The following is a 13,771-nucleotide window of genomic DNA, read 5'->3' as shown; positions in this document are numbered from 1 at the left end:
CAATTTAATTGGTGAATTTTTGTATTACTGTTTTCAAAGGTGAGTCTTTTTCTGCCAGAGAGTGGAACACATCAGCATCAATATAATTCTATGAAAATTCCAAAGCATATTCATATTTTTCAATAATCCCAATACTTTATTTGCAGTTCCTCAATACTCCTATTTATTATGATTTTCTGATCAAGATTTTCGTATTGTATTTTGTAGGTCTCATAATCAGTTATCAGTCAGCTATAAATTGTTAATGAATAAATAAATTTATCGCGGTATAAAAACATTTTCTCCCTCAATTTATATTTTATTTAAGGTGACCTTGTGTTCAAAATATCACATCTAGGTTCCTAGAAAAGTTTGTTTTATCGATTTAATTGTCGCATATATAAAATGGTATATTTTGACAAGATCTAATACTGGGTAGAAAAACTCCCACCTTTGAAAACACCCTCTGTACAACAAAACTAATAAAATAAAAGCCCATATTTAAAAAAATCATTACTTCAGACATCGATATATACAAATTTGATATTTACATAGCAAGTTGGTATGATTATACTTGATATTATACAGGGTATTACCAAATAAGTGCGAAAGTTTTTAGGGATTGATCTTTCCTTGATGTAAAAAGTTTAGGTTGAAGAAATGTTATTTTATGATCATGTTTTTCCAATAAAAAAAAACATCAAGCTACTAGATTATGTCTATTTCATTCACAGAAAATCCGGTACGTGCACAATGTTGTATTTTATTTTTTAATAGGGAAAATATTGCTTTTACAGACACAACACAAGAGAAATTTCTATGCAATGAATCGTTATTTCCAACACATATTTTCAAAATGAAACATTATGTTTCGTTAAAAAGATATGGTAAATAATGTAATAGGGGTTGTGTCTTTCATCCCTCCAAAAGATCACAACAAAATTTTTAAAAATACTCATAAGTAGCCATTTCATTCATAAAATATGCCCACAAAATGTTGTTCGTTCAACTCTTAAGCAATTTCAAGCAAAAATTTTCGCTCATATTCGGAATAGTGTAACTTTTCAAGATTAGATAGAAGATAACGTTTCTTTGAGATGTTGGTCAATCACTACCTTTCTGCTTCTGTTTAGTCAAAAATTTTCAGACTTCTTGGTGTTGCATTTCTTATGTCACAGATTATATCTCATCTCTTAAAGATCCTAATAATTGAAGAGATAGAAATTTTTTTCACAGAACGTCAAGATTTCATTGCTTGCAGTACAGTAACAGGTATTAGACAACAGTTCTGAAGTAATTAGTGAAAGATAGAATGGTTTTTCACATTGATTAGTTAGTAAAGATGATGAACAAAATTACCGTTGCCCAATTGCATCGAGTATAACATGTTCCCATAAATGGCCCATAACCGGAGCATCTGCCCTAATAGTAACAAAAAAAAAAACAAGTGAGAGGCAAGATATATACAATGTGTCGCAACTTCCAAAATAAGCTGAAAACAAAATATTAATTAAAAGAGATTACTTGATATTTATATTTATTTCAAAAAAATAACTAAAATGAGTATTTAATGAATTCGCTCTTTACTTGATGGTAATTCATTATAGATGAAATAAAACAAAGTTATTCTCACTAATCTTTTAATGTTTGCGACAATTGTTTCGCCAACACTGTAGCTTCATCAGGTTGCATCAGTCGAAATGCGGCTGATGAAGCCAGAGTGTTAGTGAAACAATTGTCGCAAACATTAAAAAATTAGTAGAAATTACTTTGTTTTATTTTATCTAAAGTAGGGATGTCAGAAAATTGAACATCTATAGTAATAGAATACATAACAATATCAGGGTTGCTACTCAAGTTTTGATTGCTCAAAAATGCATTTGTTGGAGAGCTTGTATTGTCCCGGCGGAGAATGATTTGTTTTCTGAGATTGGATCCCTTAGTCTTCCTAACACTGCAAAATTGATCATTAAAAGTTGCTCTAATGGCAAGGTGACATTTGAAGCACCTTAACTGAATTTTTTTTCAACATTTCATGGCACTAATCAACATGATCCCTTTTTTTGCGAAATTGTCAAATTATACTCACAAATTTTTTGATGGGCCAAATTTGATGCTCGCTGAAAGCATCTCGAAACTAATAAGATCTTCAAGGACCCCCTATTTCCTTTTTCAAATAATCTTAATTCGTTCTCGAATTAGAGCGTTTTTGAAAAATTACTGTTTCAAATAGTTCGCTATATCTTGGTTTCTGTTCGAGATATTCGAAAAATTCTAAAACGTTTTTTTCAGTAATTAATATGGTTTATTTGATATAGTTTCAACGGCAACGGGATTCTGTTCGACAATTCTGTGGCTAAAATAATGTTGAATAATATAGGATGTCCTATTTGAAAAACGCCAACTCTCCTCTATATCTCTAAAACGGTGAGTAATTTCTATGATCTGTATGAGTATCATATAAACTATAAAAAATACTGAAAAAAGGCCCAAAATTTTCAGTATTTATTTTATTTTAATTTAATTTATTGGTTGTTCGATGTTCAGTGTCTCCTATACCAATTCGCCTAGCTCTCTGTGTGACCTTTTAGATTAAGATGAATTATTCAAGTACCAACACGAAAAAAACTTGAATGATAAACCATGTCAAAATTTATGTATTCAAATTGGTGCGGTTATTTCTCAAGACTTACATAGCAACCCTCTTTTTGTCTGAATGTATCTTTGATCAAGTAAAGTAGTAAGTGTAACAATTAAGAATATCGAGTAATCTCTTTGGGGTGATCCAAAAACAACGCCACCTACGAAAAAATGAACATAAAGGGCCCTCAATGTAAATCTTCTTATCAGTATACTTTTCCATTTTATTACCGATGATCATATTTTTGCAGTCCCACAATCCATTCCCATACATGGGACATAACTGCTGCATCAGCCCTATAAAATAAAACACTATGAAGTGAACTCATATGTACCAATTTAAAACCCTATAACTGAAACCAACTGGAAAGAGAATTGTAGGTTATTATTGAAGAATATTGAGCCTCAAATAGTGTAAAATAGTTTGGATCATAGGGGTGAAACTTTCCAATATGAGATCAACCTTCTTACATGAGTATTGTAACCCACAAACTGTAAGTTAGTTCAGGAATTAATAGTAGAAAAGATTTTTTGAAAATGTCAAAAGATAACTATATTTTATTTGGAAAAATTAATTAAATAGAAAAAAAAATTGACAATAAAAATAAAATGAGAAATTTACAGGCTCGTAGTAACTTAATTGGGAACAATATCAGTGTTGCTTGCAAGCACACACAAGCAATTTACTACTCATGAAGAAGTTAAAATGTAGTTGACAAAACAATTGTTGAGTGAAATAAATTCTTAGGAAATAAAGTTATTTCAGTTTTAATCAATATCAATAGAAGTTTCCGCCAAGTGGAGACAAAAAATCGAACACAAAATAAATGGATGAAAAAGTAGAAGAAACTGAGAAATTAAGCAGTCTTGATATAAATAGGCCAGAAGAAAGCCATCAAATATTGGGTCCTCAATTTTATTTTCCTTGAATAGAGAAAATATTAAGTAAGGTGAAATAGATTTGATTCACCTATGAATTTCGAAGCCTTGAACGAATGACGAGGATTGGATAACTGACAAATTGATACAAATAAAAAATGTGAGGAATAAATAAAATATTTTACTTGGTTTCTTACCAGGAATGTTCAGCATTGAAGCCCACCTGAAACAATTGAACACAAGTATTAGTAATAAATTAAATTAAAAAAAGTGAATTTTTTTATGGAAGATATTGTATAAAAAGACGGATTATATAATATACAGGGTGAGTCAATAGTGCTTGATAAGTCTATAACTCTTGAAAATTTTAGGCTAGGAGAATTATTTCAAATTCAAAAGTGGTGAAACACCCTGATTTTTCAAATGAGAAGGCCTAATTTTTATATCTTCATTTATCTACGGTACTTTTTGACGTAGGCTCCTTAATTCGACAATTTAATGGATATAATTGTTTAAACTAAAGATCATATCTTTACGGATCATTCTACAGGTGGCCAGAAAGACACTGCAATTTAAAAAAAAATTACCTCTAAAAAATGTCAATAAGTCCATTTATTCAAATGGCATGCCCTGAATTTTTTGTCTGTCAGATACGTTAGAGGGTAGTCTTAATTTTTTGTTGAAACATGTTGTGCCTAAAACGAATCGTTTTTTTTAAGATTGAAATGATTTTCATTTCATGTTTTGTTCGGAGGCTGGCAGATACTTTCATGCATGAACTTCATTCGTAAACAATTAAAAAAAAATTGTTTATATAGATTTCATCCAAAATAGTTAAATTTGAATGCATATTGTTTTCATTTCGTGATTTAGTGCCAATAATACAATAATCATGGCATATATGGAAAGAGAAAAAGTCTTCTCTTTATTTTGTTTTTTCGTTTCCTCGAGAAAATTGTTCCAAAACAGTGATACATAACATAGTGTGGCATATATGGAAAGAGAAAAAGTCTTCTCTTTATTTTGTTTTTTCGTTTCCTTGAGAAAATTGTTACAAAACAGTGATACATAACATAGTGTTGAAAATATCATGAAATTTTTTAAATTTTACTTTCTTTTGTAAAAACCACATAATTTCTTACCTTGCCATTAGTTCCAAAGCACAATGTGAATGATTTGTCGAACCATCTGTCATATCCTTTTCCATGCAGCAAACATTTGGCATATTCGTCTAGTTTTGTAGAATCATTCTGAAAAAATTTAAGCAATTCAATTTTATTTTCTGCAAAACAAAATGAAAACGGCTTTGTTCTTTTTTTCATTCAAAATGTTAAATGGATTTTGAACTTAAAAAGTATTGAACCGACTTTGATTATAAAGAGTTATCCATTTTATGGTTCCGAAATGTTAATGAAACATTTTCATTTAAAATATCAATCAAACTTTATTTCAATATAATGTTGGACCTTGTCATTAATTAAAGATAAAAAAATAGCTAATCATTTGGCTATAGCGATGAGAATTGATTAGAGTCACACCTTCTTTATTTTCAAAGAAGTACCAATCACTCCATCGGCCCAAATTGCACACCATAAATTGCTATTTTATGTAATGGTCTCTCAGCAGTTACATAAAGATTTTCACTTCCCCATATGCGACAATTTTTCTTGTTTACATGGTAAAAAATGTGAGTCATCGCTGAAGAAAATTCGAAAAATCTTCATTTAAGAGTTGTTGTCCAAGCACCCAATCGGCATATGTTCTAAGTATTCTATGATCAGCTGGCTTTAATTCTTGTGTCAACTGAACTTTATAAGTTTAGAGATGCCATATCCAGATGGAGAATACGCAATAGCGCGCCGTAAGAGAGGCCCCAATGTTGTGCGCGCCGAGGGATGGATGAATTTTGATCTTATTCAACACTTCCACTTACAGCAACAATCCTTTTGATCAAGCATGTATTTCGATGATGAATGGTCTGTAAGACATCAGTAACAGGTCCAGTCCCTTTGAATTTTTTAACTGTCATACGCTCAAATGGAAGATAATGTGATCATATTCTATCCGTAATGTATGAAATATACAGAATCATTATTTTTTTAGTAAGTTTTCACAATTTTCATGAGTTCAGATGAACGATTCACATTTTTAAATATGACTAAACATATGACGCTTCGGATGACAACTCTGATTGACATGTCATTGAAAGAAAGCTGTGAAAAACCACGAAATGGATAACCTAAAATAATCCTTTATGCATTTTGGATAATATAAAACATACCTCATCATATTCATATGGAAAATCATCTAACGCCACAACAAATGCAGCTTTCTCAATTATGTCTAAGGATGTTTTGTTTGCTCCTCTAGAGAAGAACATATTTCTAGTATTGGCCCAGTGTTTCCTTTCTCCAGCAGTGAGTGCGGCAAGTTTTTCTTCTCCTGGCAGAGGTTCAGTCTTATCATCCAAGATATGTTGAAGTTGACTGTAAAATGATTTACAATCACATAAATGTAAAGTCTTTGCAAGATTTATTGTGAAATCATTGAAAAGTAGATATTGAATAGAGTGAAATTTTGATCTATTATATTTTCGTAAATATGAAAAATATTTTTCTGATATTTTACATGATTAGTACGATATTCAACCTCTGTTCATTGGAAAAAATACCTATTGAAAATGCCAGTACCGAAAAAATTTAATTTACGTTTTAGGTAAAAAATAACAATAAATAAATTTGAATAGAAATTCGTAACAATTACTAATTATGCTTTTTTATCTTTGATTTTTTACGATATACATGGATGTATATTCATTAAATGAATATTACTTTTTTTATACACTTCAATTAACAATTACTAATTATGCTTTTTTGTCTTTAATTTTTTACCAATATACATGGATTAATGAAAGCAACGATGTTTTATATTCATTAAATGAATATTACTGTATTTATAAACTTCATAATATACAATTCTGCCAGTTCAATTTTATTTAATTCATTAAATGAATATTACTGTTTTTATACACTTCATAACATACAATTCTGCCAATTTAATTTTATTTATATATTTCATACTTGTTTTTTGATAGATATTCAAGGTTTCAATCTAATTCTGTGTTATTAATATCCATGTTGGAAACAACATTATAATTTTCACATAGAGTTGAACCTTCAATATCTACCAGAAAAATTAGCCAAGATATTGAAATGATTTCGACTTTTCTTAGCTAGATGAGTGATTTTGATGATCATATCAGAAAAAATATATCAAAAATTCATAACTTTGAAACTATAAGATCTTGTAGTGGGAAATATTGTGTTCAGTATCATCGTAGCAACATATATTTTAAATTTCCTGATTATGTGTGGATAAATGTTCTAGAAATGATTTTTAGAAAATTTTGATTCCTTGACATTTTGCTTTAAAAATTTAGAGATAATATTCTTTAACTAGGAGGATCAATACGGTATAGAAATTAATTTTGTTACCAAAAATCATGAGAAAAGCTCGTTTAGTTTCTGAGAACATTTTTTTAGTACAGGCCTGAATATAAGTGCAGAAGCCCCTCTATACTCACATTTGAATTTCGCAAGGTTTCAATATTCTTCCTTTGTAAATAACCACTTTAAAATATTTTCCCTTATGATACACTACTATATGATTTGAGTCTTGTATATGTTGTATTTTATCAGTCTCTATTCCAGGTATTCTCGTTGTATTAAAAATTCGCTCGTATTGCCAAGAGCACAAAGGCACAGTTCCTTGTATAAAAATAGGTTCTAATTCTTGTCTTTCTACTAATCGTCTAAATACAAGAGCTGAGTGTATAGTTGAGGCAGCTCGTGCAATCTGCTTGTTGGTCATTTTTAATTGAATGGCATCAATGGCATAGAAATTCGAATTGATCATAAGTGGGGACCTGCCTCTTAGGTATACATATTCTTCCCACCAGTCTGATACATAGTTTGTACTCCACCAAGATTTGAGCACAAGGTATCTCTGTAACTTTTTACTTATACCATTTTCAAATTCTTCTCCTAACTTTTTGGTCCTCTCGTATTGTTTGTCATCTAACAAAGGTCTGACGGATCTCAGATACTGAAAAAATAAGAGTAGTATGAAAACCACTAATCTTCATTGCATACTATAGGGTTTTCCAATAAGAGGTTTCATTTTAAAAAGCCCGCTATCTGGACAGATGTCACTTTTGAAGCTGTCATCTTTTGACATTTGGCAATGAAAAACTACGCCATTAATAAAAATAGAGCAATACACTCTTCAACAACGCGTTAAAATTCAAATTCATTACAAAAATGGTGAAATTTTGCAGTTACATTTTTCAAAACTAAAGCACTTTTGGGTCTGCATGTGAAGAATAACTGAGAATATTGCTGTTAGTTAACACAAAAACTCAAGCCGGTCAAAATGATCCGAATTGTTATCGAAAAATCATCTTCAATGATGAGGCATATTTTCAGCTTGGAGGCTATGTTATTAGGCAGAATTGGCGCATTTGGGACTCGGAAAATCTAAGAATGATTATTGAAAAGTCTCTCCATCCTCAATGTGTCACTGTTTGATGCGGATTTTGAACTGGTGATTTGATTAGACCTCGCTTATTCGAAAATGAGGCTGGTACAACTGTTACGGGAAAGGTATTGCACTACCGAGCTGATGATTTTAAATGGCAGGAATTCAATTATTGATTTGGAAGACGTTTATTTTCAACAAGACGTCGCTACGTACCACACAAGCAACGAAACAATTGCAATTCTGCAAGAAAAGTTTTTTGGTCATGTTATTTCTCAAACAGGTGATCACAAATGGCCACCGAGATCTTGTGATTTAACACCTTTAGACATTTTTTTCTTTGGGGCCACGTGAAAGATAAGGTCGATTAAAGACCTCCGTAAAGTTATCGAGGACATACAACCTCAAATATGCGAATTGATCATAGAAAATTTCATGAAAAGGATATAGTGCTGCAACATGAGCAGTGGCGGACCCATTTGGTTGAAATCGTTCCTGGCATTCCTTTCTTTTTACAATGAAATAAATTGAAATTGATTGCTCTCAAACATACTAGTTTTTTTTTTATCAACAAAATAAAACCTCATAATGGAAATACCTCTACATAGAAGGGTTGTAAATATAGAAATACACAAATAATTCCTACATTCTATCTGTAAAGTACCGAAAATTAATCAATTAAAATAAAATTCCCGTGAGTGCTTTCTATAAGGACAATTAATATGTTTAGAGTATCCAACTAACTAGCATATTTTATTGAATAAAATTGTAAAATTCGCAGCAAAACACAGTTGTTTTTCAATTAATTTATATCTCAGAGTAATAAACATAGAGGGGGCATTTGTCATTTTCAGTAAGCAAATTTTGTCCCCAACATGAACTATCAAATTTGACATGAAGCGCGCGGAAATGAAAACATATCAGTGATGCGATATTTTACTCAATTCGCGAGGTTCTCCACAAGAACACACTTCTTTAATCCTATGGTGAATAACGAATGACACTAGGAGAGCAATAGTTACCAAACCTTGGATTTCAGCAGGTAGATACAAAAAATTATAAATGTTCTGCATATTATAATTTCGACAATAAGGAAAAATATCGGATTCCGAATATTCAAATTTGCATATTTAATCGGGAATCACTCAAATAAATATATTTCATTCAATATGATATACATTCATAAACATATAGTAAAATTGTGGATTTGAAAATATATCACAATCCGACAATGTAATCTAACCATGTGGGGGACATGTAAAAATTACGTATACTCCCTCTATCTATGTTTATTACTCTATAATTTATATCTTTCTCAAACGACATTATTTTTCATACTGTCGAATGACCTATAGTTCTACCTATCGATAGTACTAACAAAAAAACTTTACCCTTTGCAAAGTTTCCTGAACGGAAGGAAGGGGCAACCTAGGTAGGGAGCCCTGATAGCTGTATAGTTTGGGAGTATTCCAACCTCTGAGAATTTTTATGGCAACCGCCCAGAGTTTAGTGGGCAAAGAGGGCATTTTTCCTCTGGCTTCGAACATCCAACCTTTATACATTAAAAGGAGCTTGAATGTGTATCTGAGCAAAAACACAACAGACAACCAATAGGTCAAAGCCACAGCAACGCACGCTAATATCTGCATTTTTGTACAGCACCTGAAACAATTAGAAATCTAAGATTGTAGCAGTTTTACAGGTTAGGGGTGTTGAAAGGATCAACAAGATTTTTCGCTTCAACACGAGAGTTGCTACTTAAGTTTTGAGATGAAGCTGTAAAAATGAATTTTGAATCAAAATATTCCCCATGAAGTTGAATACCTTTTTTTGCATGATCAAGTGTTTTTCATTGCTTGCAGTAACTGCTTCCAAGAATCTTGCCTTACTTTTTGCTAGGAAAAGGCTTCTAAATTACTTAACGAATGTTTTCATATCAATACATTATATTTCAATGCAAAAGAAGCAAAAATGAAAAAACTTCCATATATTTATCAACAAAATTACTTAGACACATTAAATATGAATGTATATTTAGTAAAATTGTAACTGATAATGTCTTGTGCATAAGTGGTATTGGTATTTATTGAAACTAATGCAGCAGAAATATTACTTTTGTAGAGGGCTGAATTGTAGATTCTAGACCTCAAAATATGATGATTCTGCCTGAACATGCCTTATAGAAATCACGCCGATTTTTTTTATATCAGGTGATTAAAATTTAAATATGGGTTTTGATTTACGCAATAATTTTTCATGATTTCACAATTTTCATTTGAAAAATTTCACGTTTTTTGCAAGAGGATTGCTAATATGGACAATAAATTGGTAATAGAGGGCGTTAGTTGATTGTTTTTAGTATGGGTAATAAAGTCACTGTAGTGTTTAGTAAATCAAAGGAATTTTTTCCACTGAAATACGAGTAAAATCTCAGAGTAATACCATATTTATTACTCTATGAATAAAATAACAAAAAAAATTTGAAAAACGTTGAGTTTTAAATGTTTATAACGATGTGACCATCTTTCAAAAGTTACGTAGCAACGAGGGCTTAGAATTCTTGAAATATACCAATTCGAATAGTCGTTTGATTTTCTATTAGTCTAATATTAGATTCTAGTCAATTATCAATAACTATTATTAAATTGAGTCGGTCTTTACTTGATGAAAAATCATTAAAATGAAAAATTAAATGACTATGATTCAATTTCCACTCTTTAATTATATTATTTCGGTAAACAAGAGTTTGTTAAGATTTCACATTTTGAATAACTGAAATTTTGAAATTACTTATGTAGGTAAATATCGGGTCTAGATATGTTATCAAGGGATCCTGGGAATTCCATCAATAAATGGTTTATAGAAAGATCTTTAAAAGCGGCGAGTTGTTAACTTCCATTTGGTTGTTCACAAATATTCCAATTCAATTGTACCGGGTTTTTCACCATAATTTGACCCCCCCCTTTAACTTTGTTACTAGAAGAGGTACAAAAAAATGTTTTCTACAAAAGTTTCTCGAAATCGACTAGGGTTTTTTAAAATGATTCCATAAAACGAAATATATACAGAGTGGGCAACATATTGATTGCAACTTCATTTTTTCAAATGGAACACCCTGTATATTTTTCTATATTTGACTAGCTCTTTGTCCCCTGATTTCGAATATATAACATATGTTTGGCCTATCTCTCTTATTCTGACTACCACAGAGTATCAAATTTTAAGAACCACCTGGCAAAAGTATTCAATTTTCAATTGGAAGGCTGCGATATTCAGAATGCACTTTTTTGAGTTATCTCGTTGGCAACGATATATAACATACGTTTGTAATTGAATAAAACTAATCATCGAATATGCACTACACAGAAGAGGAAAAATTTGAAATATTTTCGCTTTATGTGGGGAACAATAAAAATAAGAAAGCTACAAGAAGAGAATATATGGAGTTGCATCCAAATGATCCAATTCCAATTTATAGTGAAAAACGTATGTCATATCGTTGCCAACGAGATAACTCAAAAAAAGGCATTTTGAGTTATGGCTGCTTTCAACTTGAAAATTGATTAGGTACTTTTGCCAGGAGATTCTCAAAATTTGGAACTCTGTGGTACTCAGAATAAGAGAGATAGGCCAAACATATGTTATATATTCGAAATCAGGGGACAAAGAGCTAGTCAAATATAGAAAAATATACAGGGTGTTCCATTTGAAAAAATGAAGTTGCTATCAATATGAATCCCACTCTGTATATATTTTGTTTTATGGAATCATTAAAAAAACATTAGTCGATTTCGTGAAATTTTTGTAGAAAACATTTTTTTGTACCTCTTGTAGTAACAAAGTTAAAGGGGGGGTCAAATTATGGTGAAAAACCCGGTACATATTTATTTCTAGAGCTTCTAGGAATATTGAACCATAACTTTTATTTCCTCCAAACACCGAAAGGTAAAATGGATGTAGATTATATATATTTTAGCTTTTATTTTCGGTATTCAAAATTTCAAAATAAATTTAAACGTGTATCCTTATTCTAATCAGTTAATTGAATATGTAGAAAAAAAATTCAGTTTGTCCAATATACTTTATGATCAGTTCAAGTTAACTTATATACTCCTGATTTTTCATCTTTTGTTGTTATGTTTTTGATGAATTTACTGAGGTTTTGTTTTGTTCTTAAATGGATGCAAGTTGTTGATGAAGTAAAGGAATTAATTGAGCTGTCTTATTGTGCCTGTCTGCCTGTGAAACAACACAAAATATCGTCCCGTCGACATATCTAAATCAATGTAAGAAATATTTAGATATTGGGTTTTGGTGAATTTGTAACTGATGCATTTGTTTTGATTCCAACATTCGTCACTTCTTGTCTGACGTAACACTATAGCAGTAGCGTAACATAATTTGATTAATTTCGAAATTATCAATTAATGCTCAAAAATAGTTTACAATATGATCTATTTCTAAAAATTCTTCGGTGTTTCAAAAGGATCAATGTTTTTCTCAGTTTAATGATTGAGCTATTGTGAAGTAATGAAAAAGGGATTCCTGATAAAGCATTTACGATCGAATCAGGATTCTCCACACCTATGGCTAGCACACACAATCGGCTAGCTCGATTGTGATTGGCGACACTAAACATCCATCTCTTTTGTATTCGGGATCGATCAAAAATTTTTATTTTTTATGTTCGTTCTATCTATATTCTGAGGTATGCATGGACACAACAATACTGCTGAATAAATTCATTTACTTCATCACAAATGTAAATTATACAATATAATTCTTTAACAAAAATTATCAATATTTAATGATTCATAGATAACTCCACGCTTCCTTGAGTCAAGAAAATTATAATAAGAAACTTGATATCATTAAACAAATTGCTGTAAACAAAGATTATGATGTGAAATTGATAGACACGTTGTTGATAAATAAAAACTACAAACACCATTAAATATGATATACCCACACAAAAAAAAAATCAAATATATTATTTCAAATCATAGCCAAATTTTGTTGAAAAAATTGCCATATATCGTAAAAATAAATATAATTGAAGAACTTAATTAGAAACAAATTGAAACCTCAGTGAATGCTCCAAAAACAAATATATTACATAAAAGGGTGAAAAATCAGGAGTATACATGGTGTAACATGTAACATTTGTTTGCATTCTTATTCAGCCTCCTTTTTTATTGAATAACCTTCTTGCTATCCATTCGCAGAGGGCGGTTTGACTTTTGCTATTGTTCTAATCTTTTAGTGTTTCCATGTTTTACACTCTGAATATTCAAAGGTTCGAACATTTCAATAGTCAATTATGAATATGTGAACAGTTGAATTGCCAAATATTGCAATACTCGAATATTCATTCGGTGATTCTATAAGAAGAGTATTTGAATTTTTGTAATAATAGAAAATTCGTATTTAAAATATTTAAATACTTGTAAATATAGTCCGTTCAGGAGTTATTGACATCCCGGGCGGCTGTGGAAAATCGAAATTAAGTTGGTAATGACTCATTCAGTAATATTTTGATTAGCAGAATTCGGCATGGTATTGGAAATGTCATTTACAGAAGATTGAATTTAGTTCAGTTTGTTTGTGTTATATTGGTTTTGATCCAATGAATTTTGAAACTAATTGTATCAATTTTGAATACCCGTGGATTAGTTGAATTGAGTAAAAAGAAGAAGGACAATCATTACAGCCTGGATTAGTAGTGGAAGAAGACCTG

The 13,771-nt window shown here is 30.7% G+C and overlaps 1 protein-coding gene across 4 annotated transcripts in view; it reads right to left on the bottom strand.

The window, feature by feature from the left end:
- Positions 1-13,771, bottom strand: part of LOC123672740 (carnitine O-palmitoyltransferase 1, liver isoform) — a 43,218-nt gene that overhangs the window by 7,792 nt on the left and 21,655 nt on the right. For 2 of the 4 annotated variants that reach the window (XM_045607007.1, XM_045607006.1), the window contains exons 4-9: positions 9,426-9,696; positions 7,082-7,602; positions 5,780-5,984; positions 4,641-4,748; positions 3,696-3,721; positions 1,339-1,401 (exon numbers count right to left, since the gene is read on the bottom strand). In XM_045607007.1, the coding sequence (XP_045462963.1) occupies positions 1,339-1,401; positions 3,696-3,721; positions 4,641-4,748; positions 5,780-5,984; positions 7,082-7,602; positions 9,426-9,696 (1,194 nt within the window). Of the gene's footprint in view, positions 1-1,338; positions 1,402-2,850; positions 2,917-3,695; positions 3,722-4,640; positions 4,749-5,779; positions 5,985-7,081; positions 7,603-9,425; positions 9,697-13,771 lie in introns of all 4 variants that reach the window. The other 2 variants (XM_045607005.1, XM_045607004.1) reach the window with 1 other exon arrangement.

This window comes from Harmonia axyridis, chromosome 2, assembly GCF_914767665.1.
Source record: "Harmonia axyridis chromosome 2, icHarAxyr1.1, whole genome shotgun sequence".
Classification (NCBI taxonomy): Eukaryota; Metazoa; Arthropoda; class Insecta; order Coleoptera; family Coccinellidae; genus Harmonia; species Harmonia axyridis.
The sequence above is the reverse complement of the archived record's forward strand: the minus strand, read 5'-3'. Positions and strand labels throughout refer to the sequence as shown.